The sequence below is a fragment of the Homarus americanus genome, unplaced genomic scaffold (genome assembly GCF_018991925.1).
Source record: "Homarus americanus isolate GMGI-L3 unplaced genomic scaffold, GMGI_Hamer_2.0 scaffold34739, whole genome shotgun sequence".
In the NCBI taxonomy this organism is placed as follows: domain Eukaryota; kingdom Metazoa; phylum Arthropoda; class Malacostraca; order Decapoda; family Nephropidae; genus Homarus; species Homarus americanus.
The window spans coordinates 22,809-50,249 of NW_024737434.1; the positions used below are offsets into that span (position 1 = coordinate 22,809).

Genomic DNA, 27,441 nt, shown 5'->3' on the forward strand with positions numbered 1-27,441 from the left:
AGAATTTTCCCATCTACCTTTTATTACTTACATAACTTCATCACAAACCAGTTATATTATATTGTTTTTCTGTAACTTGATTGTCAGTAAACTCTGATCACTCCCCAGAATTTAATCAATCAATAAATTTTTTTCACTATTGTAACTTAGAATTCCCTACCATATGATCACCAGTTACCATATATTGATCATATACATCACCAGCAACATCTGATCACAACTATACAAAATCCCCATCAACATAAACATGAATGAGTGATATAAAGATCCTCAGAAAACCAAAAATTGAGGCAGTACATGTAATATTTTTGTTTTGTTTTTACAGCCTTTCCATATACAGTACCAACTTTTGCAACCACATTTATAACTTACCAGAACATCCAAATCTTTTTCCCATAATAATTTTCGGTTTCCAAGCTCACCTCTGCTACTCTGTGAGCCAATGTGTTAGGGTAAATGTACTGAATCCCATTATATGGCCAAAAGGATGAACAAGTTACACAATTTTCCTCACACATCTCAAGAGTCATCCACAACAGACACACAATTCATTACAGGTGACACAAGGATCCAGAACAATCATGGCTGTTCGAGGAGTTTCATAGTTTTATATCTAATCTAAAATAGTCACTAGTACTCTCATACACTTGTCACTATATAGGTCATTTATTGGTATACTGTATCAAATAAATATACATTAGGTTCATATCTTTTAATAACTTGCATAATTCAATATTTGCACATAATAAAGACATATGGAAGCATAATAGTAGAAGTACCTAATAACCTACAAATTACAGTATGTACACTGATTGAGATGTGGGAAATAATTAGTATTGTGAAGAAGAAATATATTCCATGTCTCCATTATAGTTGCCTATGAAATTTACTACAATAATCATAGAAAGAATGTAAAAATCCAGCTCCATAGTTTAACAGTCAGTTTGACTTTTGGTTTGCCCTTAAAATGGAAAAAATAAATAAAGTTGTATGTTAGCAAATGAATAAAACTAGATTTTCCTTTTATGCACGATTACTGTCTGGAGCAATATAAAATAATTCTTTTAAATCCACAATGCATTAGTTTACCTTCATGGGAGACAGACAGTTATTGGAATACAGTTTCTTCAACTGCAGAATGATTTATGAAAGTGAAAATGGGTTATCACATTTTTACTGAATGTATTTAAATATTTTTACTAAACTAATATACTATACATAATATACAAGTATCAGATGGTCTTGGAACTAAAACACAAACAACTTAAATAAGTATAGTATCACACTGTTTTGCTAAATCATACACAAGTAATCAGTATACTGTATGAAGTATTATCAGAGTTTCTCAAGTTTTCTGCATTTCATCTCAAAGACTAATTACTGTCCTGGTATTCAGTAAGGTTATGTTTTATAATACAGTAGTATACTGTACTATATTACATATGGAATATATATATATATATATATATATATATATATATATATATATATATATATATATATATATATATATATATATATATATATATATATATATATATTCTTTGGTGGTGGTCATTCTCCCTGGCTATACTGTAAATCACATTGTGGTGTTACCCAGTATAGTCTGAGTGTTATCCTACCAAGATTGTCTTATTCCATTTATTTCCCATTTAATCTTTTTATGTTTTTTTTCCTATTAAATAAACTTAAAAATCATTCAGGTTATTCTTTGTAAGCAAAACTGTAATACCGGTATTATATTTTCAACCAACACATTATTGAAGTAAAGTAACACGTATCATTCTTTTTATGGCTCCTCTTCAGCATTATAAATTAGCTCTCATTTGACAACTTCTTTCAGTTTGTGTATCTCAAAATTCCTATACTGATACTAAATTTGATACTATTGTACTGTAATCTAAAAATTAATCTTACAAGCCATCTTGAGATTAATCTCATTATTCTGAGTGCTGAAGGGTGTCCATATGTAATGTTATAAATGAAAAATGTTTGTCGATACTGAATTAAATTATGAACCAAAAATACTGTATTCAACTGCCCCTATCCTAAGAAAATTCGTACAGATTGAGAAATTTATCTCATGATGCCTCAAAGCTTATGATTTGTAATATAAAAAATGAATTGTACTGAATGTTCAGTTAGTAGTGGTAAAAAATATCTGCAATTATAAAAAAATGTTATGAAAGTAGCTTGACCAATAGCAATGGTAATGTACACTTAACAAAGTTAAATATGCAAATAAATTATATAAACTCTGATACAGTATACAGTTGTAGGTATTTACAAAGGGCAAATGGAAATTTGTTTGACTATTTATCGGAGCAAAAAATTTACAGCAATTACTGAGAACAATTACAATTCAGAATTATGTATCTACATTATACGGAGGTCATTCTCATCAATTATGGTTTGACTGTAATTCAAATGACAGCAAGGAGATGCCTCACGACAACATATCACTGCTCAAACAAGAGTTAGTGGTTGCAATCTCTAAAAATATTTACACAAAAAAAATTTTCATTACAGTTTTAACAAATTGGTTGAAACTTACAAGTTAAAAGAATGAAGGCTCTTGTTCCTTCTCTGCATCAAACATAGTTCAATATACTATATACATATATAATGAAAGTAGATGCGGGGCCTGGTTTAGAGGTCAGCTGGCTGGCCAGGGTGAACATTCCTAATATGAAGCTTCAGATTATTCTTTTGGTTGGTGCGACGATCACAGTAGGGGCACCTATAGGGCTTCTCCCCCGTATGAGTGCGGATGTGCAGACGCAGATGGTCTCGTCTCTTGCTTCTTCGCCCACAGAAGGGACAGGTTAGACCGTCTACGCCCACGCCAGGAGGGAAGTGCAATGACGATCCTATGATTCTGACGTCCTCGTTCTCTGTGGCATTGTGTAGCGCCCGTGCCAGCGAGAAGGATGACAAGGTGACCTCCGGGCCACGACCCACCATGCCATGCTGCAACACAGACCACCGCCGTCAGATAAAGGTTCATAATTCCAACATTTGGGTAATAGAAAAAAAAACTACACCAAGATTAAGAAAATAATTATGAACTATTGTAAAGAGTGTATTCATTATGTCAAATAGGAAGCCATGGAGACAAAACCTGATAAAGATACAACTTTAATATTACATCATTATCTTCAATATTCATCATGTATTAAATAAATTGATAAAGCTATTTATATTCTGGATCATTATGTATGTTATATGCACAAAATATCCATAATATTGACATTTTAAGCATGTACACAATTTCCTCATTTTTCAAAGTCCTGTTATCGAGGCCATGTTGACGTTGGTTAAAAATGTTGCAGGTCACCTATAACACACAACACATTAACCACATATCCTTATGTCCCGGGTAACTAGAGCTCAATTTGTAAATTAGTATATTATGCTGCAAACACTTTTATCCATTGAAAATATGACAAAACCATATTGTATTAGATTAGAGAGCAAAATGCTGAAACAGTCACAGGAGTACAGTACTATTTCACCAATATCAAAAAAATAAAATTATTTAGGTAAGAGGATACAGTATATTGCAGCATATCTGTTTTATACAATATATTAAAGGATAAACTTACAGTTATTAAGACTGCATTTTTCTTTATAGAAGTTCAGTGATGAGGTGATTACGTACTTTCACTTACTCCCGCACTAATTTTCTTATACTTCTCAGACTTCTTAGTGAAACTCGTTGACTCAAAATTCAGTTGTAAAATTTCCAGCACTTTAAAGGTTATTTAAAAAATCCTACTTTAATAATCACTATGAGACTGGAATGGTTCAATTTTAGTCATCACTACTACAGTACAACTATACTGTATATGTACAGTATATATATATATATATATATATATATATATATATATATATATATATATATATATATATATATATATATATATATATATATATATATATATATATATATATATATATATATATATATATATATATATATATATATATATATATATATATATGTGTGTGTGTGTGTGTGTGCATGTGTGCAAACTATCTCAAGTTTATTGCATGGAGTCTCTCCTTTTCCTAGTCCAGTACTGTATGAACAAAATAACTTAAAATTTCTGTTCAGTAGATCTGCTGAGAAACGACTCCCATTTCCACTAATCACACAAGAGAATTATTCATTGATAGCATATCACAATTAACTTTATCATATTGTTATTCTGTGTGACCTAGAAGCATAATTTTCATGTAGTAAAATGAATATCACAGATTCAAGTTTCATATCAAAACACTGATCATTTTTCTGAGTGTGGTTATCACATTTTAAGGTTTAACCGCAATTAGCTTAAAAAATGTCAGGAATTGCTATGGATGCTGCTAAGGCAACAAATGTCACAATTAGGTATACTATACTGTACTAAATTTCATTGTGTATTTACTGTATATAGTACTGTAAATATTATAACAAATGGTTTTTCTAACAGGACATTTCTGACAATTTTCTTGTTCATCTAGTCAAAACAAGGGACTAGATGCTCCTCTGGGTGACCATACAGCTGTGGCACTGTTACTACTAGTAATATTGCTAATGTTGTTCCTGCAGCTGTTGTTGATGTTGTTGCTGCTGCTCTTGCAGCAGTTGCTCTTGCTGTTGCTGCTGAATATGATGTCTACGGACATGCCTATCCATTGTAATCTTCTGTGCGGCACGGTATGGGCAGACAGGGCAGGCAAAGGGCTTCTCCCCAGTGTGGGTCCTAATGTGGCTACGAAGATGGTCACTCCGACGAAAAGACTTCCCACAGAAAGGACAAGGCCGGACTCGGCCCTCCCCTGCATGCAGCATCGGGCCAAGGGAGGGTGGCGGCAGGAGAGGATCCATCTGCTGTAGTAGCTGCTGCTGCAAGAGAGAAGGTCCGAGGGTCACATTCTACAGGCACGCTCAGTAGTTGATGGAAGGTGTCAGCACAGGGAAGACACACATCTTGATGATGCAGTCAGGAAAATATAAGTTTTGTGAAAATTTATGTGGTAATAACTAATAATAATTGATAAGTTATCCCCTTTTGACCAAATGGAAAGTTTTAATAAAAGCACGCTGTATGGGTACAGAAATTAGAGATACAATATAATTTATAGTAATTCCAAGAGTCTTGTACAAAGTATAGCTGTTATAATACGCTTCATTACTTGGTATAACAATAAGGTTACAGATAAACGATGTGATCTATCAGACTTAGAACAGCCTTATCTGGTCATATATGTTGCCACCAGAACAGAAAGATAACCAAAGTACTATACTGTAATCTTTTCTCCAACTCCTATAGTCTTCCTTACATAAAAAAAAATATGACGTTACAGCTCCAACAAATGAAGACAATGAGTTTCTCTTCCTGGATGGAAATATGAGCTTTATTTTTCTCTTAAGGATTTCAGTACACTGACCTAAAACTGCTTCTTATTACTTGGCAAAATTTCACTTTGTCAGGCAGTCTATCGACCAGCTTGTTTGTGTGTTGGGCTCTTTTTATCATGTACATAACTCTGCTTTGTTCCTACTTTAATTTAACAAGTGACTCAGGATTAGGCTAAGGAAGAAATGGTTAACCTTTGGCAATATAGGTCAAGATTGTCTGTGAGCAATGTGTTATCTTTCTCATTCCTTTGGTATTTTTGTTATTATAAATGACTATTAATTTGTTCTAAAGACAAATACACATAATGTAGTCTGTGGTGCATGTGTGTGATCATCTACATGTTATTTATACATGCGTGTCCTGTTCACATGTAAGGTACTGGTATATACATACACACACATTTAAACATAAAAAACACACATGCATGCACAGCCAAGTACACACACACACTCAAAGAAACACACACACTTGTCAACCCTCAGTGAGACAGGACGTGCCCGGAAGGCGCTCCAGATTTTAGCAGCCAGGCCGAGCCTGTTTGGCCCTGCCCACTCCCCCTGCTATACCCCTACCAGCCTTACTACACCAGGATCGATTCAGCAAAACATTCCAGTGATTAGTGAACGATTGATTACGGAGCAGTGTTCCTATAGTGCACTTAAGGAACTTTCTCGGCAAAGCATTCTAGTCATCAGTGCAATAAGTGATTATCATACAGTGCTCGATAGTGCACCCCAAGGAAAAGTCAGACAGTGGGCACTTTATCGGTCACCTTTAAAGTGCCAGTGACAAGGACCACCGCGGTGTTTACATATATCGTGAAAACTGTGTCGGCAACCCCAAGCACCAAGGAACGGGGACCCAGGGTCTTTACGACTGACAAATATTAACAGATGTCTACCAGTGTCAGTGTCCCTCAAAGTGCCGCCAGTGACAAACACTTCCGTCCGCCCACAACAGATCTCAACAGATGGCCACCAATCACTTACTCCCGACGCAGTCTGTACCATCTAAAGCGTGGGAACGGTTGTCCTGATGGCAGTGTTATCGCGCGACTCAAGTCACTGAAAATATTCCACGCGCGGAGCCGTAGACAAGGCCGTCATACACATAAGCCCATTAGAACTGTAACCTCCACTAGGAAACCGGAGAAACCCACCCGTGACAGACCATACCACCACACTGAAGTTCCACGGATATGGTATGATCTCCCGTCTTTACTGCTATCGAACGTCACTTCCCTAGCTAACAAGTTCGACGAGCTGGCAACTACAGTCAGGTCAACCGCTGCGAGCGTCGTTGCCATATGTGAGGCTTGGCAAATTGTGCCTGAAACGTGTCATATTGAGGGATATCAACTCTTTCATCACCTTCGTTTACAAAGATGCGGAGGGGGCGTTGCCCTCTTCTGTCAAGATGACCTACGCCCGTCACGCCTGGATGTTCAAGTCCCAGCAGATGTGGAAGCGTTATGGGTACGTGTCGTGCTACGGGCCCACCCACGCAACACTGCTTCCATTATAATCTGTGTGGCATACCATCCGCCTCGATCACCCACCAGAGACACTCTTATCAATCACCTCATCACCACCTCAGACCACCTCAGAGTTAGGTACCCATGTGCCAAGTTAGTATTATGTGGGGATTTAAATGAAATTGACACCACTGATATCCAGGACCAGCTATCACTATCACAAGTTGTGACCTTCCCCACACACGGTCAAAATACCCTTGACCTTATCTTAACTGACTTAGCGGACCAGTACCAACCACCTCAACCAATGCCTCCTATCGGGTGTAGCACACACTTATCAGTGCTCTGGTCCCCAGCTGCCACTCCCACTCAAGTACAGAGACCCTACATCAAGACCTACAGGCCGATTACTGACTCTGCAGTGCGCCTCTTCGGGCAGTGGATAGTTCACCATCCCTGGACTGAAGTACTTAGCGTGGATGACGTGGAAACCAAATGGATAAATTATACCAACACCACCACGGAAGCTCACCACCACTTCTTCCCCGAGAAGTCCGTCAGATCTCACCCAGCTGACTTGCCCTGGATCACACCTCGGATCAAAAGACTTATGCAACAGAGAGACAGAGCCTTTCATCTCAATGACCACATCCGCTACAGGTCACTTCGCAACCGAGTCATCCGCGAAATACGCACTGCAAAGAAGTCCCACTACCCAACCAAATTACAACACCTGAAGCAGACCAACATCAGTCAATGGTATGGTAAGCTTAAAGAACTCTGTGGACTAAACAATAAGACACACCCCCTCCCCTTCCTGAGCCATCTCACTAATGTTGACGCAGCTGAGCAAACAAATAACCATTTCGCTACTATATGCCAGACGCTCCCACGGCTTGACACAACCACTCTCCCTGCTTACCTACCAGCCCCCCTTCCCACTGACTTAGTAGAAGAATTTGACGTAGCAAAACGCCTGGACAAACTAAAATTAAAACGCTCTACCACCCCCATTGACTTACCAATGAAACTCTTCAAGGAGTTCTCCCCGGAGCTTGCTAAGCCCCTCTGCTCCATCATCAATGCTTCTCTCAGTCAAGCCAGATGCCCAGCTGACTGGAAGACCTCTTATGTGTCACCAGTGCCCAAGTCAACCAGCCCACAATCCTTAAATCAGCTACGACCTATTGCAATCACCCCAATACCCAGCCTACTCTGTGAAAGTTTTGTGTTCGACTGGGCTTATGCTGATATTGCAGGAGTCGTAGACCTCAGCAATTTGGCAACATGAAAACTTCCTCCACCACTCACTGTCTTGTCAGCTTTCTTCGACATATACCGCCATCTCGAGAAACGAAAAACGTCTGTAGCTGTCACGCCTATTGATTTCACTAAAGCGCTTCAATCTAGTCGACCACAATATAATCATCAATAAAGCTATTGACCTCGGCTGGAGAAGTCTTATACCATGGCTTACAGACTCTTCAGTGACCGACGCCAAGCTGTACGCTTCCGAGGGGCTGTTCTGTCTTCAGTCACTCACTGTGGCGCCCCCAAGGCACCAAGATGTGGGACCACTCTGCTTCTTATGCTCATCAATGATGCCCAAGAGAAACCCTGCTCGCTGGAAATATGTCGACGACCTGGCACCATTGGGATCAGCGTCAACAATTCTGCTCCCGTCTACAACGCCCATCAGGATTTATTGAACAGTCTCCAAAACTGGGCCACCAACAACCACGTCACCATCAACCATACCAAGACCATGGTTATGCACATCAACCTCTCCTCCGACGTTGTCCCACCCCCTTCCATTACTTTAGGTCCCAACACACTCCAGGTTGTAGATTCCACGAAGCTCCTCGGCGTCACCATAGACACCAAAGACAACAAACTAAATTGGAAACCACACGTCAGTGAAGTTGTCAAATCCTCCAGTTTCCGTCTCCACCTCCTCCGCCGACTCAAGTCCCTCGGAGTTCCTGCACACGAGCTCCTCAGTGTTTACACAACATTCATACTTCCCAAGCTCACCTATGCCTCCCCCACCTGGTCTTCCTCCCTAAATGCCACACAACGTAAACGCCTAGAAAAAGTGCAAAAGAGGGCATGCAAGATTATTCTCTCCCCTTCCTACTCCACATATCAAGAAGCGCTCAACACACTGACCCTTCGACTCTCACTGACCATCACCACGACCTCATCTGCAAATTTGGTAAGAAGCTTCTACACCATCCCCGACACCGGCTCCTACTACCTGAGATCCCTTGTCCGAGAATTGCTGTTCGACACCACAACCGCATCCAGCCCATACGTGCACGAACTGATCGCTATAAGAACAGCCCAGTCCCAACCATTGTAAAGATTATCAATAACTTGTAATAAATCAGTGTATTCACTCCCAGTAAACACTGCTCCTTACACTGTCACTATGTTGAAATGAACTGTAGCTTGAGCTTTTCCCCATCTAGTTATTATATGTCTTATTTGTGTCACTTATGTTACTTGTATATTATTTGTAATTCGTAACCCATTCCCCAAATATGTAACTGTATATTTTCAGCCTTCTGGCTGCCAAGCTCTTTCAATAAACCGTTAATTATTATTATTATTATTATTATTACACACACACAAACACACAGACTCTTTATACAATGTCTTTTTGCCCATTATAATTCAAAATTAAAAGAAATTGGTAAGATTACACAGGTATAACTCCTCACTTCATGCAACAGGGAAAAGCTGCAGGGGTTCTGCGAGTCTTTGCTGCAAACTATTATATTTTACAATTAAACTGACTTTTTATGTAGGACTGGAGAACTCTTAATGTTGGATCTGATAATTTTTATGCAGGATGTGAGCTTTTAAAAGTAAGAAATGAGAAACAATTGACTTCTCTCTGTGTTTTATGTTTCTACAATTTGACAAGATGGGTGCCTACCAAAGACTATCACAGACATTGAGCTTTATCACAGTTTATAAGCAAAGACTTAATTCTCTGTACTTGAAATGGCAGCTGTTGCATAAGTGAGACCTAAGATTATTTACAGTACAATATTCAGTGAGCTTTCTTGAGGAATAAACATACATTAGCTGATTTATGGTGAACACAAAGTTTCTTTACAGTACAGTACAGTATAACCCATGATGGTATACACAGTGATATATACAGTATATATACAGGCCCCCACCTATGATATGTGCAGTCCTTGTGCTCTCTCATCACAAACATTAAACCAGTCAAAATTTTCCCACCCCCAAAAAATACAATGATGTATACAGAATGAGAGTACAGTACCAATACTATATAGTAATCGGAACACAACACCTCCATCTAACCCGCCAGATGATGGGGTAACTGTGTGTGCAACAGTGTGAGATCCCTAGAAGGACTTCAGCACCCAAGAAACCAACTTGGGTGGTGGTGAAGAATGAATGAGGGAAGTACCTGACGGTGTAGAATGAATGAGGGAAATGTCTGATGGTGCAAAATGAATGAGGACAGTGCCTGATGGTGTAAAATGAATGAGGGAAGTCACGATGGTGTAAAATAAATGAAGAAAGTACCCGATGGTGTAAAATTAATGAGGAAAGTGCCTAATGGTGTAAAATGAATGAGGGAAGTACCTGATGGTGTAAAATGAATGAAGAAAGTACATGATAGTGTGAAATGAATGAGGGAAGTGCCTGATGGTGAAGAATGAATGAGGGTAGTGCCTGATGGTGTAAATATAAATGATTGGATATTTACTTGTGACTTGAACAGTGCTCTCATCAGAAGCTTATGAGATGCATACATTATTCCAGTTACATTTCATTATTCAGAATCACGTACAGTAATAAGCTGGGGTAAGAACAGTCTATATAATAGTTGAGCAAAATACTTTATTAGCATATATATATATATATATATATATATATATATATATATATATATATATATATATATATATATATATATATATATATATATATATATATATATATATATATATATATATATATATATATGTATATATATACACACAGGGTATATAGTCTCTCCTCAACTTACGACAACCCGGACATACGACGGCCATGGTCGTATAAAATATTTTTCACATTATGTATTTTTGAGTCCCGACGTTTGGTTGTAATGTGACGCCGTACGATAGCTTGGGCTGGGCCGCCTCGTGGTGTACAGCACCCATGTCGTAGCCCGATCGCGCTGTGTATTGACAAAATTTTCGTTTGTAATTCCCTTTAAAATGGCTGGCAAGTGTAAAAGTGAGAGTACTTTATTTCATTTTAGAATTTCTATTTTCGTATAATTTTCGCCTTTTCGACTTACGACCTGGTCATCGGAATGGAACCCCGTCGTATGTCGAGGAGAGACTGTATATATATCTAAGTCAACTATTTTGCACAAGACAATATAAATCTTATTCTATCAAAAAAAGTCATAAACCAACAGAATTTAGGTAAAACTAACATGTTTATTTGAGTCTAAGCTTCTTTCCTCTAACCTGAAGACAGTATCTCATCAACATAGTGTTGCAAAGTGGAAATCAACTCCTGAAGTATTGAATGACATGTGTGTTCCCTGTTCCCCTCCACTGTCACTGCTTATAGAAATTCCACAAAAGAAAAATAATTGGTAGCTAGTAATCTTTAATCAGATAAAATATTTGTTTTAAAAGCATCAGAACAATTTATTTCTTTACGTAGTGTATCGTATTTGCCAAGTGTAAATCAAATGTCAAAAGAGTAAAAAAACTAATGCTGTTTGGACAAATGGGGGTCAATCTATGTTTCCTTTTAGCTTCAACCACAGGGTACTATAACCACCAAGTGTAAATTAAATGCATAAAAAGCAGGCCGTATCAAACCAACCTTGAATTACGTTTTTTTAAATACACTACAATATACTGTATGTATTTAAAAAAAAAAAAAAAATACCTGGTAATAAATACATGTATAAGCAAACCTACGTGATTTAGCTTTTCATGAATACTGTACATGTTTGTGACTAATTCATAATAAGAATTTGTGTATTCATTGGTGCAAAGTTGAACAGAATGCTACATCCTGGAAATTATTATTAGGTACAGTACTGTGATTGTTGTGTAGTTCTGTAATGAGTCGAGTCAACCTTAAATTGTTTGGCGAGGTAAAGTCACGGAAAAATGTCATGCCAGTCCCTTGACCTGAAACTCGCGAACCCGTGAATCCGAGACATCACACAGGGTTCATGGATGAGAAGGGGTGACAGAGTTTTTCCATGACTAGCATTAACCAAATCCCCCAATTATTCTAAATTTGGTTATCTGGTTATCAAAACTTGTGTGTTAGAATAACCACAACTTTAATCTTAAAAAATCTTTACAAATTCCACACTTTCCTCAATTTCAACTAAAGAGAGAGACAGTGGCAGCTAAGAAAATATATATCTCTGTAAAGCTGCAAACCTACAACAGTCACACTTATTCTTCTCATCATAAATTGTTTTATGCATTCAATATCTAATTACTGTATTCTTCCTGCAAGTCCTTTTTTGCATCATGAGCAACACAGATACTGTCCACAATCCCTATTATTTATTCTCACCAGATATGTTCCACAATAAAGCCCCCAACATGTTCACCTTATTTATCCATCACTTCATAAATCAGCCCAAAGTTACACGTAAACCATTTGACACAAAGCTGTACAATTCAACTCACATGTCTGGTTTACAGGAGTACAGCAAATTGCTATATGATCAAGTATTGATGGTGATTCATTAATTAATGTGTCTGATTATCTGTGGCTAGGATGGTGGAACAAGGAGGACGTCTTGTTATCTAATTACAATATACAGTACGTATACAGTAATGTGCAGGTTTTCATAAAATAAAGCAAGAAAATTATCTGCCAGGATATACTGTACAGTATACAGTACATATAAAAGATTTTACTGAAGACAGCAACACCAACTGTCTAAATTATGCTTTTCATTAAAATGTTAGGGGTTTAGAACCACAGATTTAATTAGAAAATTGGGGAAAAATTCAAAACAAGAGAAAAATCAAGAAGAATCTAAGAATATATATATATTTTTTAACTGTGTAATATAATATAGCGGTTCACATATTTCTACATTACTGGAAAGTTCCCAAGTACTGTAATATGAAAAATGAACGACCATCTCGGAAAACCCCTCTTTGAATTGATATACTACTACGTATACAGTATCTGGTAATACCCCCTCCCCCCTCCCTTCTGTTTGTATTAAAAGGAGTCCATCTCTGTACTCCTGATCCTCAACAGTCAATGTATATGGCATAAATATAAATCTGCAATAATATTTGGCAGTTACACTAGTGAAATATTTGCCACAAGTTTGTACTAAGAAATAAAAAAGTGTGACAAGAATAAGCATGACCAAAAATTGGTCATCAGCTGCATTAGTGATAAGTTCTTGGCACACATGTGCTGTAGGAGGAGTCCATGGCATGAGGAGGCAAGGGATGTAGTGACATAAGGAGGCTGAGAACATAAATGGAAATTCCTTCTAAGTCTACCAGTCAGGAAAAGCATTCAAAAACAGATGGAGGGGGGGGGGGAGGAGAACAAACAAGTAAAGGCAGAGAAACAAGGAAAGATAGAAAAAAGTACAAGGAAATTGAACAGAATTAACAGTGATGTTAATATCAAGTTGGCCCATCAAAGGTGGGACTTCTATTTAAGCAAAACAATTTTAATGACCAATGGTATCCTCTCAATATATATGACCAGGGAAGAGTAAGGTTCACCGTTCCTTGTACAGGTGGGGAGGGTGTCAGTGAGCATTAAAACTGCTTCGCTGATACACCAAATTCCCTCTTTTAATGTAAGTTTAACTCATATAATGCAAGTACTGCACACACTACACCTGCAGAGGTACTAAAACCTGATTTTGTTTAGTGAGATGGTAGTGACCATAATCAATTGATTCAAACAAATATAATGGGTGTTTACAGAACATAATGAAGGTCCTTGCTGTAGATCAGATCAGTTTTAATATGTGCATGGGGGGGGGGGGGGAGATCCAGGACACATTTGGTCTTTGACCACCTGTCCACCAAAAATATCAGTAGGATTTTATATGTTCCTGAAGACAACTGTGTGTGACAGTAGTACTGTTTGGTAAACTGTACATACAGTGAGCATTGACAGAATTTTCTCCATCAAATAGATTACAGTACATGACTTTATTTTATTACTAACATGTATGAGAAATGTAGCTGATGACTGGAGGATAACCTGCATATCCAAAAGGAACATTGTATTTCAACTGGGTGTGTACACTGAGAACTTCTTTGGTGTATCAATGTTTGTGTATAATGCACTACAGTATGTATATAGTTTCTGTGGAGCATGTATTGTATATGCCTAATGACATAATATCTGGAGGTGGCTTTTTCTACTGTATCTTCTATACCCAGTTGACCCAGGTCAATAAATAACAAACTCATAAACAGATACACAGAAGAGACTATTCCTACTCCGTGCATTACAGTACAGTAACTGATTATCAACCTAACATATATGTGTTATACTTTCATGTTCAAAATTATGTTTTCTTAACAATTAAAGGAGTTCATCGAATAAAATAGAAAACTTTACACTCATAACTACAATGCACAGAAAAACAATAAGAATTCACATTTGGTTGCTATTCTGGATACAGTATTTGTGTAAGAGGATTGTCTCTATAGATAGGCCTACGAACACACTTGATATACTGTACAGTCATTAATTAAAACTGTACCTGTATCTGTGTTTGAATACCCCAGTGATTCTTCACTTGGGAACCAAAAGTCATTTGATTAGAAAGTTCTTACTCACGAGTACATTAACAAAAGCAACCAACTATACAAATATAGTTTATGGTTCATCTTCTCATCCTGGGGCTGAGCTTGAGATCTTGCAGTAATATGATTCCCCCCACCCCATCCCCCAACAAAAAAGCTGCCCAGGCTAATCATTCTGGATTACTCCTGTTATCAGGATTTTGTTAAAACTATTTTTGGGGTAATAATAATAATAAAAAATTATAATAATAAAATTCCACCTACAAGTCTTGAGATACCAATAGTTAATACAGTTTATGTATTATGTGTTCCTAGATAAATACTGGAAGCACTGACTTAAGTCCATGAGGAAGGTCCTGCAAATTCTAATGCGGTTTATCATTTTACTGTTACATTACTCCTAGATCCGTATATATATATATATATATATATATATATATATATATATATATATATATATATATATATATATATATATATATATATATATATATATATATATATATATATATATATATATATATATATATATATATATATACTATACAGTACAGTATCATATGCTATAATACTAATATGTATACTATACCACCTCTAAATTGTAAAAAAAAAAAAAAGTTTGCTGCAATAGCATTCTACTCACTTGCAAGCATTTCAAACTTAATCCTTAAAATGTTAAACAGTGCTCAAACATAACTAAGCGGAAGAGGGAGTGCAAGTTACTATGTATGCAAAACAAAATACTGTATACTGTTCCTAGATATCTTATTCATTAATGCTCATGAGCACCTGAATCCTAAAAACTACCAAACATTATGAAACAACATCACACTAACTCAGAAATATCTCTAATATTTTTCTTAAGGCCTCTGTATTATAACTACATCCAAGGGAAACTGCTTGAATGACTCTTTTTCAACTCATTTTAACCTTGCAAATACTAACTTGTTATAAAAATAAATAGATAATATCTATTCACTTAACACCCATGCTGTGATCACCGTGTGTAAGCGGACTTTACAACCCGCATGTACGAGGTAACATTAAGCATGTTTCTTTCGTACATGCATCACCATACTGGCCTCAGTAGGGGCTCGGTGTGTACATATATGGCACTCGTGGCACAGGTCCGGGTGTACGGACACAATGTGACGGTCCAAGTCTCCAGACTGAGAGGCACGGTGCTGGCAGTGAGGACACGAGTATGGTTTCTCTCCAGTATGAGTTCGCATGTGGCGTGTCACATCCGATCGTTGGATAGCACGATAGCCACACATACCACATCCGTACGGTTTGTCGGCCGTGTGTGCTCGGAGATGCCGCCGAAGAGTGGACTTGTGAGTGTAAGCTCGACCACAGTACGGGCAGAGAAGCGACTGTGGCAGCATGCCCACTGGGTAGCCCTCCAGCCCTCCCATCCCTGCTGCTGCTACGTCGTCGTACAGGTCGTCCCCAGCCTCCCCTCGGTCCACATCACCATCATCGTACTGCAACATAAAACACCGCCGTCAGTCCCTCCCGCCACCGGTATCACAATCCTCATCGTCCAAGACAAGTTGCTGGTCCTCTCATAGCATCATCACACTACATTTCAATGAACTTTGATCTTCAGAAAAGTTAAAGAAAACATGTGTGCATCAGCTCTTTAAAGATTTTCTTATAAATACACCATGCCATAAAAATATTCCCGTGGGATGTAAAGAAGTTTATACTGTACATAACATAAGAGGCAATACGGGGAAGAAAGAGTTGAAGTGTTGTGGATCACTGCGGAGGCTACCGATTCACTTTGTGTATTACTGTATTATTTATGAAAGTTTAGGGTACGAGCGAGTATACGTGGGTACTTCTACTTGTTGAGAACTTTCTTCTTGTTTTCTACATTTGTCTAGCACCATTTCCCTCTTAACCATCCCCTTTACTGGTATTTGAAGTCTCCTTCATCCATCCCACAAAAAGTGGAAGTGAAGTAAATATAAATACCTGTACAGATACACAACTACTGTATACAGAACAGTACATTACTAAAAATTCTTTCTTTGACATAAATGACGGAAACCCTAATCACATGATCAACCACGAAAGTTGTCTAATACTGCATAGAGAAACTGACACTTTGGGTACATCAATACTGTACTGTACTGCACTGCACTGTACTGTACTGTACCCCCATAATACTTCCCATTATTATGAGTAACTGTTTAAGGAAGGATAAAGATATATGGTATCATCAGCAAAATATATTTTATATTCATCTCTTTGTAATACACACAATACTATACTACACTTATAAGCAATATTCATGACACTTTAACCATTTGCATGACACACCTCAGCAAAGAGTGCCAGCCTAAATATAAGTGATTTTTTTGTTGTGAAACTTACAAAGTTATATTTTTAATGTTTCCTAATCACAATTCTTTATATTATTGTATAATAATGCTAAAATTAGTAATTCTAGCATGTAGCAACAGCATACTGATGCACTATAGAACCATCATACCACAGTAATCTTATTCTCACCTGAAAATTAAGTCAACTTGTTCCTCATCATCACCTCAAGTAAGAACATTGGTTATAGACTCCATGTCTCAAACTTCAGATACATAACCCTTTGAAAGTCTCTCATTATATGAACTTTAATGAAATTGGAATCTGTATGTTCTTATTTCTCTTAGTTCTTTATCTCAAATGTGATCACCAAACTTTTTATTTCCCCAACAACTTTTTGTTATTATAAATCACAGCGAAAGATCTAATATGTCCTATTATATTTACATTCTACTTTACCAGACTGTGTAATCCCAAATTTCCTCTTTGTTAAGCTCCCTAAACATTTGTAGAATAATTTGCTATGAAGAATAATTATGGTGTTCACTTTTGTTAAATAATGTTTCACATTGACAACTTTGACAACTTATACTTGAACTAGAACAGTTTTCAGATAAAATTTATCCTGTACACAAAAAGTACAGTAGGTACTATAGTATTTACTTTTGACAGTTAATTGTGGAAACAAATAATCAGAGGAAACTATTAATACATATTCATCATATATTTTATTTACTGTATAATAAAAAAACGATAAAACTTATAAGATACAACAGTACTGTACACACAAACAACAGCTCTCAGTCACACACTCTAAGATGAAATACTTGTACATTCTACATTTCAAGAATTCTTCCCTCTTCCACGATGCAGACTTAGTTTCAAAAGAACTCCACCTCTTACTAATGACATAGTTGTTACTCCCACTAGTCTAACATAACCATATGTTAACTAGTCTCTTGCTTGATGATGAGGTCTCTGCATGGTAGTACGGGTCACCAAGCCTCAACTTCTTTCCACTATTTCTCATCCAGTCACGTGGTTTCTAAGCTCCGTGGACTACCATACTGTCACCCTCTCCCAAACTTTGCAATCTATGCTAACATCTCTCACCAAGTAGTACTGCATGGTTTTTACACCCTAAGCTTCACTAGTAATATTCATCTCTTGAACATTCAGCCTCTGAGCACTTTGGGTAACTAATCCCTAAACTTTAACCTTTACCACACTTAAACACTTTGGTTAAGTAATTTTATTTATACTTTAACCTCTACCTCAATTACTCCCTTGATCATGATCTTTGTAACTGTATGAATTACTGTATTATAATCATACAAGTCTCCATCACGTTTACTGACAAGGTTTATGTTCCTTCAAGTTACTCATAGCTCTTCCTGCTCACTGGCAACTATAACCTCACCACTATTAAACCACCTTTTAGTGGCACACCATGAATGACATATAAGGCTCTTATACTTTCATAACTTAGAAATTTTTTTTTCCTGTCTGTGTTACAATATTCACAAATCCCATATTAGTTGGCCGCTGAACATTTTCCCAATACCTCTTGTTAAATATGTACAAAAATGCTTTTTATAATCTAGGTGCAAATACATTGGAATGAGTTAAAACAATTCAAATTGCACTACATAATGGGTTCATTTTGATAAGACTGTGACATGTCTACAACAAAGAACTGACAAATTGAAGATTTACAGCGTCTAGCCAGATCTGGCACCAGGTCACCCATAGATGCCAAAATACTGACAATAAAGTTATAAACTCTTTTGAGGTCCAGTAATAAAATATGGCACAGAAAGTTTTGCTGATGTGAACAAATTCCTAATGAAAGGAAACTCAATGCCTTCATGAAGCAATCATTCCTTCATTCTTAATATCTTACTGATGTCTGGTAATGATGAAGGCATATTCAGCTTCAGTTTTAGACATGTTATATCATGAACAACCTCAAGTTTTCTTCTAAATTATTATTTAATGACTTACAAAATGATGTTTAGGGTGAAATGCAAACTATCCCAAGGTGAAATACAAGTTTATCAATTAAAAATAAATGGCATTGTCAATAATTCTTAATTTATGACAAACTGAAATTCTTAGCTAGCGTTCAATAACGTAAAAAAAATTTAACTTATGGGAAGCTCATAAGCTCAGATATTTAATGTTACAAGAATAAGAGGTCAAATCATATCTCACGTAATTAAGACTATTACGACTGCTGAAAGTCTTTACGACTATCAACTTACGATTTTACTTATATGATCTGCATCAAGGGAAACACAATTAGGTGGGACATAATATGTACAGTACTGTACCAGATCACATATAACAATGTCTGTAAACTCACAAGACTCGCACGAGATTCTCCAACAGGGGCAGTCCCAGATAATATTCCACGGTGCTCATCCATGGTGGTCTATGTAAGCCAGTAGCTAAACATTTAGATGGAGCCAACACTCCATCACTTTTAAGTAAGTTTGAGGTTAATTCACATTATTCAGAGTGGACTTGTGACTCTGATGGTGCCAGTCTATATTTATGCAAGTGTAATGTCAATCTATGTTTGTATGAAGTTAAGGTTGTTACAATGCACAAATGTGCAAGGGTAATATGGTAATATATTTTAAATGTACTGTACCTGTACTTGAATTCAATGATTCTGAAAAATATCAACTGTAATTCGAGTCGTTTTAAATAATGAAGCTGATCGTGTAATGATGTTCCGGTGTCCTAAACTTTATGATTACACAAATATTTATGTGCAATGAATTTCCAGTACAAATGCAAAATAAACAAGTACTTTGTATGCACATACACAAAATTACTGTTATACATACAAACACACACACGCAGCTGTCTCGTCACTTATAGATCTGAACAACGTATAAACCAGAACTGTATCAAAACACCCAAAAATGCATAGTTGCATTTCTTTGATACACAGCGAAGAGTCTCAGAAAACAATCATTGTGGAAATGACAAATTCGACTTTTAACATTTGGCTGTGACCTTAACTATTGCCTCAAGTCTTGAAATTGGTAGTCTGCAGTTTGTCATGTGGTGACACATAGTCATGAGAAGCTTCATTATAACTACATCAATCCAAGAGACACACAGGACAAAGAAAAGCTTATGGTCCCCCGATGGACTGACACATCCCTACCCTTATACATCTGTTTCTTCTTAAAGGGAAATTTATTACTGCTAATAATTGCTACCCTCTCCATATACAATTTTCTATATGCAAACAGTGAATGCTTGTAGAACACAATAACACTGACAACCAACTGAACTAACCAGACCATAATCCCGTGTTTATTTGGGAACAATAACTGCAACATTCCTTTAAATTTTATGTCACCAGGTCAAATGGGCTCCGTCCAAATAGACCCGAACCTACTCTAACCATTAGGACCGTCACCCATCCAAAATGGGCTTCAAGTTGGGTTGAGGGTCTATTAGGATGGGGTGCCATTTGACCTGAGATTGGCTCAACATTACTGGTTAGGTATATTTACAATACAGTGAGTTCTGCTATAATGCGTGTTTTGACAACGCGAATTGGCTCTAATGTGATTTATGAATAGAGGAACGATATTTGTATAACGCGAACGCTTGTTTGCTTTAACGAGATTTTTGCTTACTATTTCTCCAATTTTGTGGTATTAACTGTGAATATGGTAAAGAAGAATATCTCGAAGAAGCGTTCTGGTGATTGCATTCCCGGTGATGATCGTAAAAGAAAGGCTATAACCCTTGAGGAGAAGCTCGATGTTATCAACCTCAAAATCACCCTTCTCCCCCATCAAGTTATATTTATATTTTTTCAAGGTAAAGTGTTACATTTACTGTATGATTTCATTATTAGATATGAATGTAACATTTATTTAGACTGTGCTAACCTTTGTGTTAGGCTAACTACTAAATTTTTTTCGATTTCGAGTAGTAATCTGCACCTAACCCTATTTTCTCCATAAGCCCTGTTATTTCTATTATGCAAATTTCTATAACATGATGTTTTACAAGAACACAACTATCACGTTATAGCAGAACTGACTGTATATGTAAGACCCTCTTAATCTAAACTCTTTTTATCCTGATTTCTGCTTCAGCTGGACTAACTACGGTAACCACTCCAGACTAATTTATGTTAATCCAGAAAAATTTTACTTTTGGACAGGAGTCCCTAGGGGTTGACCAATATGTTTTTCTAGTGTATTTTTGTGTGTTTTAAACAAACCTAACCTTCATTTTTGGCAGAAAGTGATATTCCCCCCCCCCCCACCCAACGATAATGGAAGAAAACCTGGGAAATCAGGGTTTTGGGTGAGGGAGAACACGAAAACGAGTCCTCTAACCATACCTAATCTTTGGGCCGCGCCATGTCCGAAAGTACAATACCTTAGTTAGAAATCTGAGATCATGTATTTACAAATTTTTGTTTTTATCTTCCTTACAACCCTTCTTGGCCAATTACAAAACTACTGATGCTTGTCCTTTCCAAATTTACAGTGGGGACACTCAACTGACTTAGGGAAAACCCTGTGATTACGTAGAAATTGTATAGCTTTATCGTCTTTTTCGTAAAACTCAGCAATAAACTTAAAATAATCGTAGGAGCATGATTGACGCCCAACCTCGACCACGGCCATTGTCACACTGGTCATTGAATTTCCAAGTCGTAGATTTTCAAATCCTTACCCAGGCTGCTTGGAAATATGCAAATGTGATTGGTAAAAAAAATTCGCGGGCTGGATGACGTCAGTCAATATTGCGCCTGTGTGATCCACAACTAACTCGGTTTCACGGCGGTAACATCTCCTGACAGACGAAGACTGAAAAGTTCCTAAAATCAATTAAATTCATTTGTGTCGCTATTATCCATTTCCGCCATGTATATATGGGGTTCAAAATGCTCAGAATAGTGAGATCTAAATGTTTAAAGTAGTTTATAACTTTCGGAGGCACTATGTCCGTAATTAAATAATACCATTAATCCGGATTGACATGATCATATGAATCACTTGCCTGCAGTATAATGTAAATACAATTCTTGTACGTACTGGACATACAGTACAGTACAGTATTTACCACAAAGTGGTGATGCTGTTGATGGTTGATTTTTTCAAATCATATTTCTCCATCAAAACTTTTGCAGACACCTTTGTTTGCTTGTCCTTCAAGCTAAACTCCTTTCTGGCACTCTTCTGACTTCCTTTTGTGGTTGTCTTGCCTTTGGAAGCTGTGGTAATTAGTCACAAATAGTCCACAGGAGTTAAGAGATGCACACACTAGGGCTGCAGCAGCACTACTGGCTTTTAAACACAGTGGCTGTGGCTGGTGTTCCTGTGCACCAGACAGCAATCCGGATTTTCTTTGGTAATCCAGACTTTTTCCAGAAATTTGCTTAAAATGGACTGGATTTCCCCCAATTAGTCAGATTAAGAGGGTTTTACTGATATGTATGTATGTATATGTATGTATATGTATATATATATATATATATATATATATATATATATATATATATATATATATATATATATATATATATATATATATATATATATATATATATATATATATATATATATATATATATATATATATATATATATATATATATATATATATATATATATATATATATAATCCACTGCATTTTCTAAAAACAAGTTCTGGCATTTATTTCAATCAAATTAATGTTTTACGATAATTTCGTAACTTTTCTCTAATGACAGTCATTTTGATTTCATGCTGATACCATGGCATTTTAAATGCTAGAAGATGCCTCTGGGTATTGGCTTACATAACAGTAAAGAAAATATCATAAACAGCATACTGTATTCAGTTAGGAATAAAAAGGTCAATTACATTGTTTGAGAAACGAGGAGGGTGCGTAACCTTGTAAAAAAATTAATGGTAACCCCCATAGGCCATGGTAAACATACAACATATAAGTTGATAAATACAATAATTTTCCTTAAAATCCATCAAGTATTTTATACTGTATGTGGCTTTTGAGGTGCATACAACACTGGACCTTTCAGCAACACATCAGTAACATATACTGTACAATACAATGTCTGACATCAAATGCTATCCATTCAAGTCATGGAGGAAATACAATTACAGAACTCAGAACTTTATCACTGACAATATTGATGGATAAAAAGTACACTTTTTTCCCTACTTTACCAAGTTCCACCCATTGTTGCTATTACTCATCTCAAGTATAAAAACATTACATTTCACATTTCCACTGTATAAAACAGTTAATAATCCAAGGAATTTCATAAATGTGCATTATGTAATTTACAAACTTTGTACCTTTGATAAGAAATTTGATATTGTTATTAAAAAATTAAATCATCCAAATTTACTGTTTAATTAATAAGAAGTTCAGAGTGAGTAAGATGCTTATACAGTATTGTATTAAAATCATCTTTGTACATCACCAGAAGAAAAACACCCAGGCATTCACTCACAGCATGAACTGACGCTTCACCAATTTCAGTAATTTTGCATCCTTATACAGTACAATGTATATTGTACTGCCCTTTATATTAAACAAAATGTGAGTGCATAGGTACAGTATACAGGTATATATGCCTGTTAAACTGTTTTAATTAAACTGTAAATCTGGATAAACCAGACCTTATCTTGTCCAAATTCTCTTTTAAGGGATAGCCAGACAATTTGGACTCTCCCTACTCCATCACCACAACAAGTGCATGTGGTAATTGTGGTGGAACAAAGCTGAACTGAGTTCATAAGCGCACTACACTGAAGTACACTTCACTCCCATACTTTAGCTTCATGGGTGTAAACAGGTTGGCTTATATAATTTTTTTGTTTTTGCTTGTTAATGATATGTTATGTTAATGCATGTTATTTTTTCTAACGGAACAAGAATTCAACTGGGTATTGTAAATATTCATAATACAGTAAGGTCATCCCTAAAAAATCTGGAAATCCCCCAAATCGAGACCCTTTCCCTCCCCATTATTCTGGTTTACTGCGTGTATACAGTATATGTACATTATGTATGTACCGGTATGTATATACACACACACACTAACTGTGAAATTATGCATAGACGATACCCATTAAACTATAATCCTTACAAAATAAAGTTTTAATTACCAGAAAATTTTGTGAGACATATTGCTGAACTTTACAAAGAAAGAATATCATTATCCTCACATGTGTATCTTGAATCAAACATCTCCTAACTAAATACCATTAGCTTTGTTACAGTACTGTATTGGTGTTACACCATTATCTTACTGGACAAAACATTAAAGCCCATCTACAGCCAATATGGATAATGGTTCATATCACTGTACAGTATGAACAATGTTTTGAGGACATACTTCAAGGCCCAGGCTTCACAGCTAGTATATCAATACAAGTACGTATATCTATGAATTTTAACTTACCCAAAAGTTCTTGATCATAAAAAGTTAAGGATGCTGTTTCATTTTATTTAAACAATTGATGTGAATACCAATTAGTTAACACCTAAACACTAGTACTATACAGTAACCATAAAATGTATTAGCATATTTAGTCTTATTCAAAATAATAATAATGTTAGTTAAATTCTTTACTTGATAGTTTCTAAAGCAATGTAATTTGTTTATAAATCTACTTACCAGAACAGTGATAATAATTGTTGTTGACTTTGTAAATAAAATATATGTATGACTTATATCTTTCTTTGGTAAAGCATTCAACACAAAAAGCCCCAAGAAGGAAAACTGTGAATGCTTCATAAATTAAACTTTAGGGGAGAAATAAGAAAATAGAGGCGAATCTTTACCAAACTTATACATTGTGAGATGGGAATTACTGTACCTGTTGTATGAATATGAAATACAAGAACTTTAATATACAAGTCAACCTCCTGAGTGTAAAACATTAATAAATCCTTGATAGGATATTAAAAAAAAAGTTTAAAATGACAACCAACTACTGTATAATAATTATGTAACAAGACAAAAAGTGATTAAATAAGTGAGAACAAGAAAACAGGCAGACAAAGACAAAGTTTACGGATGTGTCAACTGTGAGTTACAAGGACTATCATAGCTGGATATACAACTTTGAATAATAAATTCATGTCAACATCTCAAGCTGTTTATCTAATAAATTTATAAAAAAAACATTAATAGATCATCTGGATTTGGGCATTGCTTAAAGATACATAAAATACAAAGGTGTAAATATTTGGCTTGATATCTGGTAGGCTGATGGCTGTTGTTACATCATCATGCACTGTACTGTGTCTCCACCAACTCTTGGCAACGTTGATTGACCCTTTTCCAAGTTCAATAACCTCGAGGTAATTTACACCTATCACACTTTCCTCACATTTTGTAACAGTGAGTCTTTAAGTCTAGTACTGAACTTGAGGCATTGCTGTTACTTGCACACAACATGAACAATCTTAACTGTATAAATTTGTTTGTTATATTTTGAATAATCAGTATTTTGAAGGACAACTTAAGTGTATAACTTTTCAAATCATCAGTATTCATCCAAATACAGTATATAATTTAAGAGTCATTGTGTGGGTCATCATGACTCCTATCGGAATGAGATTCTAAAACATGGAGAGCAAAGGCGACGGCCGTGGGAGTTGTGAAGTCACAGAGATAACACTGAAGGATATTGTGAGCTCGTCTGAGAGCATGAACACGAAGGTGACGTCGTAGATCAGATCGTTGACCTGCACGATAAGGGCATACGGGGCAGCCATGCCGTTTTTCGCCCGTGTGAGTCCTTTGATGTCGCAGAAGATTAGACTTAGAATCTGAGCGATAATGGCATTGCTGGCAACAGTAGAGCTTGTCCAATCGATGGGTGGTGGCGGCATGACGGCTCAACTCAGCGGCGGTGGGGAAGGTACGTGGGCAGATTGGACACACAAGCCGTCCACCCCCCAACGCTGCCACTGCCCTTTGCACTGCCTGCAACAGAGAGCATTGTCAGACCACCACACCAGCAGCAGCAGTGGTGAGAGGGATAGTCAGAGGTACAAGGCCACATGCAGCAGTTACTCAGGGGAGGGCATGGCAGGCAGCATAGATCATGCACAGCGGTCCCACCACCCGCCACAATGCTACTCTCACTCCACACTTTTAAATACTTCACCACCTCAGTTCATTCTATGCTGTAATATCCCATAAAGTCTTATAGCTGAGGCAAGATGATATTAAATTTCCATTAATATCACTTGACAAGGTTGTCCCATGCTACCATATATTGAGGCATGATTATTTTATGGTATACTTGGACACTTAAAATTTGGCAATCCTTATGCACAGTATTAATATTAATAAATGCCAACATACCAACACTCAGGGTGGTTTCATTTCATGACATAATATGCCATAAAATACCATAACTATTGTGGTTGTGTGGTGGGTATGGCAGCCTGATCCATGCCACGGTGATGCAGGAGAGTGTGATCCTTGAGAGATGAGGAATAAGCAGCACGGTAGGGGCAATGGGGGCAGGCATATGGCTTCTCTCCAGTATGTATGCGAAGATGTTTGGTAAGGTCTGAGCGCTGGGTCGCTCGGTAAGAACACTGTGGACACGGGTATGGTTTCTCCCCGGTATGACTCCTCACATGTAGCTGTAAGTTGCTCTGCCACTGAAAACTCTTGCCACAAAACTCACATTGGAACTTCCTGTTGGTAGGTGCTGAGTGGCGGCGGCCATGAAGATGAAGTTGTTCGGGGAATCTCATCACACTGCGCCACTGCAAACAGAAGGCCAGGTCAGGCAGTTGTGTTTCTCCTATATCAACACTACTCTCACAATCTGCTTGCTTCATCCACATACTTCTTTATACTTTTTAGTATTACATATACAGTACAGTAATAGATTATTTATTATTTCATTAGAAAATTTGTAAGCAATAGTAGCTATTATAATAAGCATTTATTGTGTATCTATATAGAATAGTTTTGAAAGTCATGACAAAGGTTCCCAGCAATGACAAAAATGTAAGGAATACCAACCTCAAGAAGGGATTTACAGTACATGTACTTAACACTTAAGCTTACGTCTACGATGAACATCCTGGATTTGCCTTTTTTCATCCATGATTATTGATTAATCATTAAATGTAAAATGTTGTGCATTTTGACCTGTCTAAGGTATTGTACATTTTTTAAATATTTGTTTTTGTGTACTGTGACATTTAGAAACAGGAAAAGCTGATTACAGAGATGATTGGATAATTAATATTGTACAGTATTGGAAAAGGACTTTTCACTAAGCAAACCGGAGTAAGTCGTGAGGCAAGGCAACACTACATGAGTCACATGTTCCAAGTTTACAAATGTTTTATCACAACTCTGAAGGTCTAGTACAGTAG

At 36.6% G+C, this 27,441-nt stretch overlaps 1 protein-coding gene across 8 annotated transcripts in view; it reads right to left on the reverse strand.

Annotated features, from left to right (window-relative positions):
- Positions 1-27,441, reverse strand: part of LOC121873420 (longitudinals lacking protein-like) — a 115,657-nt gene that overhangs the window by 7,560 nt on the left and 80,656 nt on the right. The window contains exon 5 of one of the 8 annotated variants that reach the window (XM_042376981.1): positions 698-2,970. The exons of 2 other annotated variants lie outside the window; for them this stretch is intronic. In XM_042376981.1, coding sequence (XP_042232915.1) covers positions 2,650-2,970 — 321 coding nt within the window. In that variant the 3' untranslated portion in view covers positions 698-2,649. Of the gene's footprint in view, positions 1-697; positions 2,971-4,013; positions 4,895-15,374; positions 16,187-24,694; positions 26,024-26,445; positions 26,821-27,441 lie in introns of those variants that run through there. 5 more of the 8 variants (XM_042376983.1, XM_042376982.1, XM_042376965.1 and 2 more) reach the window with 5 other exon arrangements.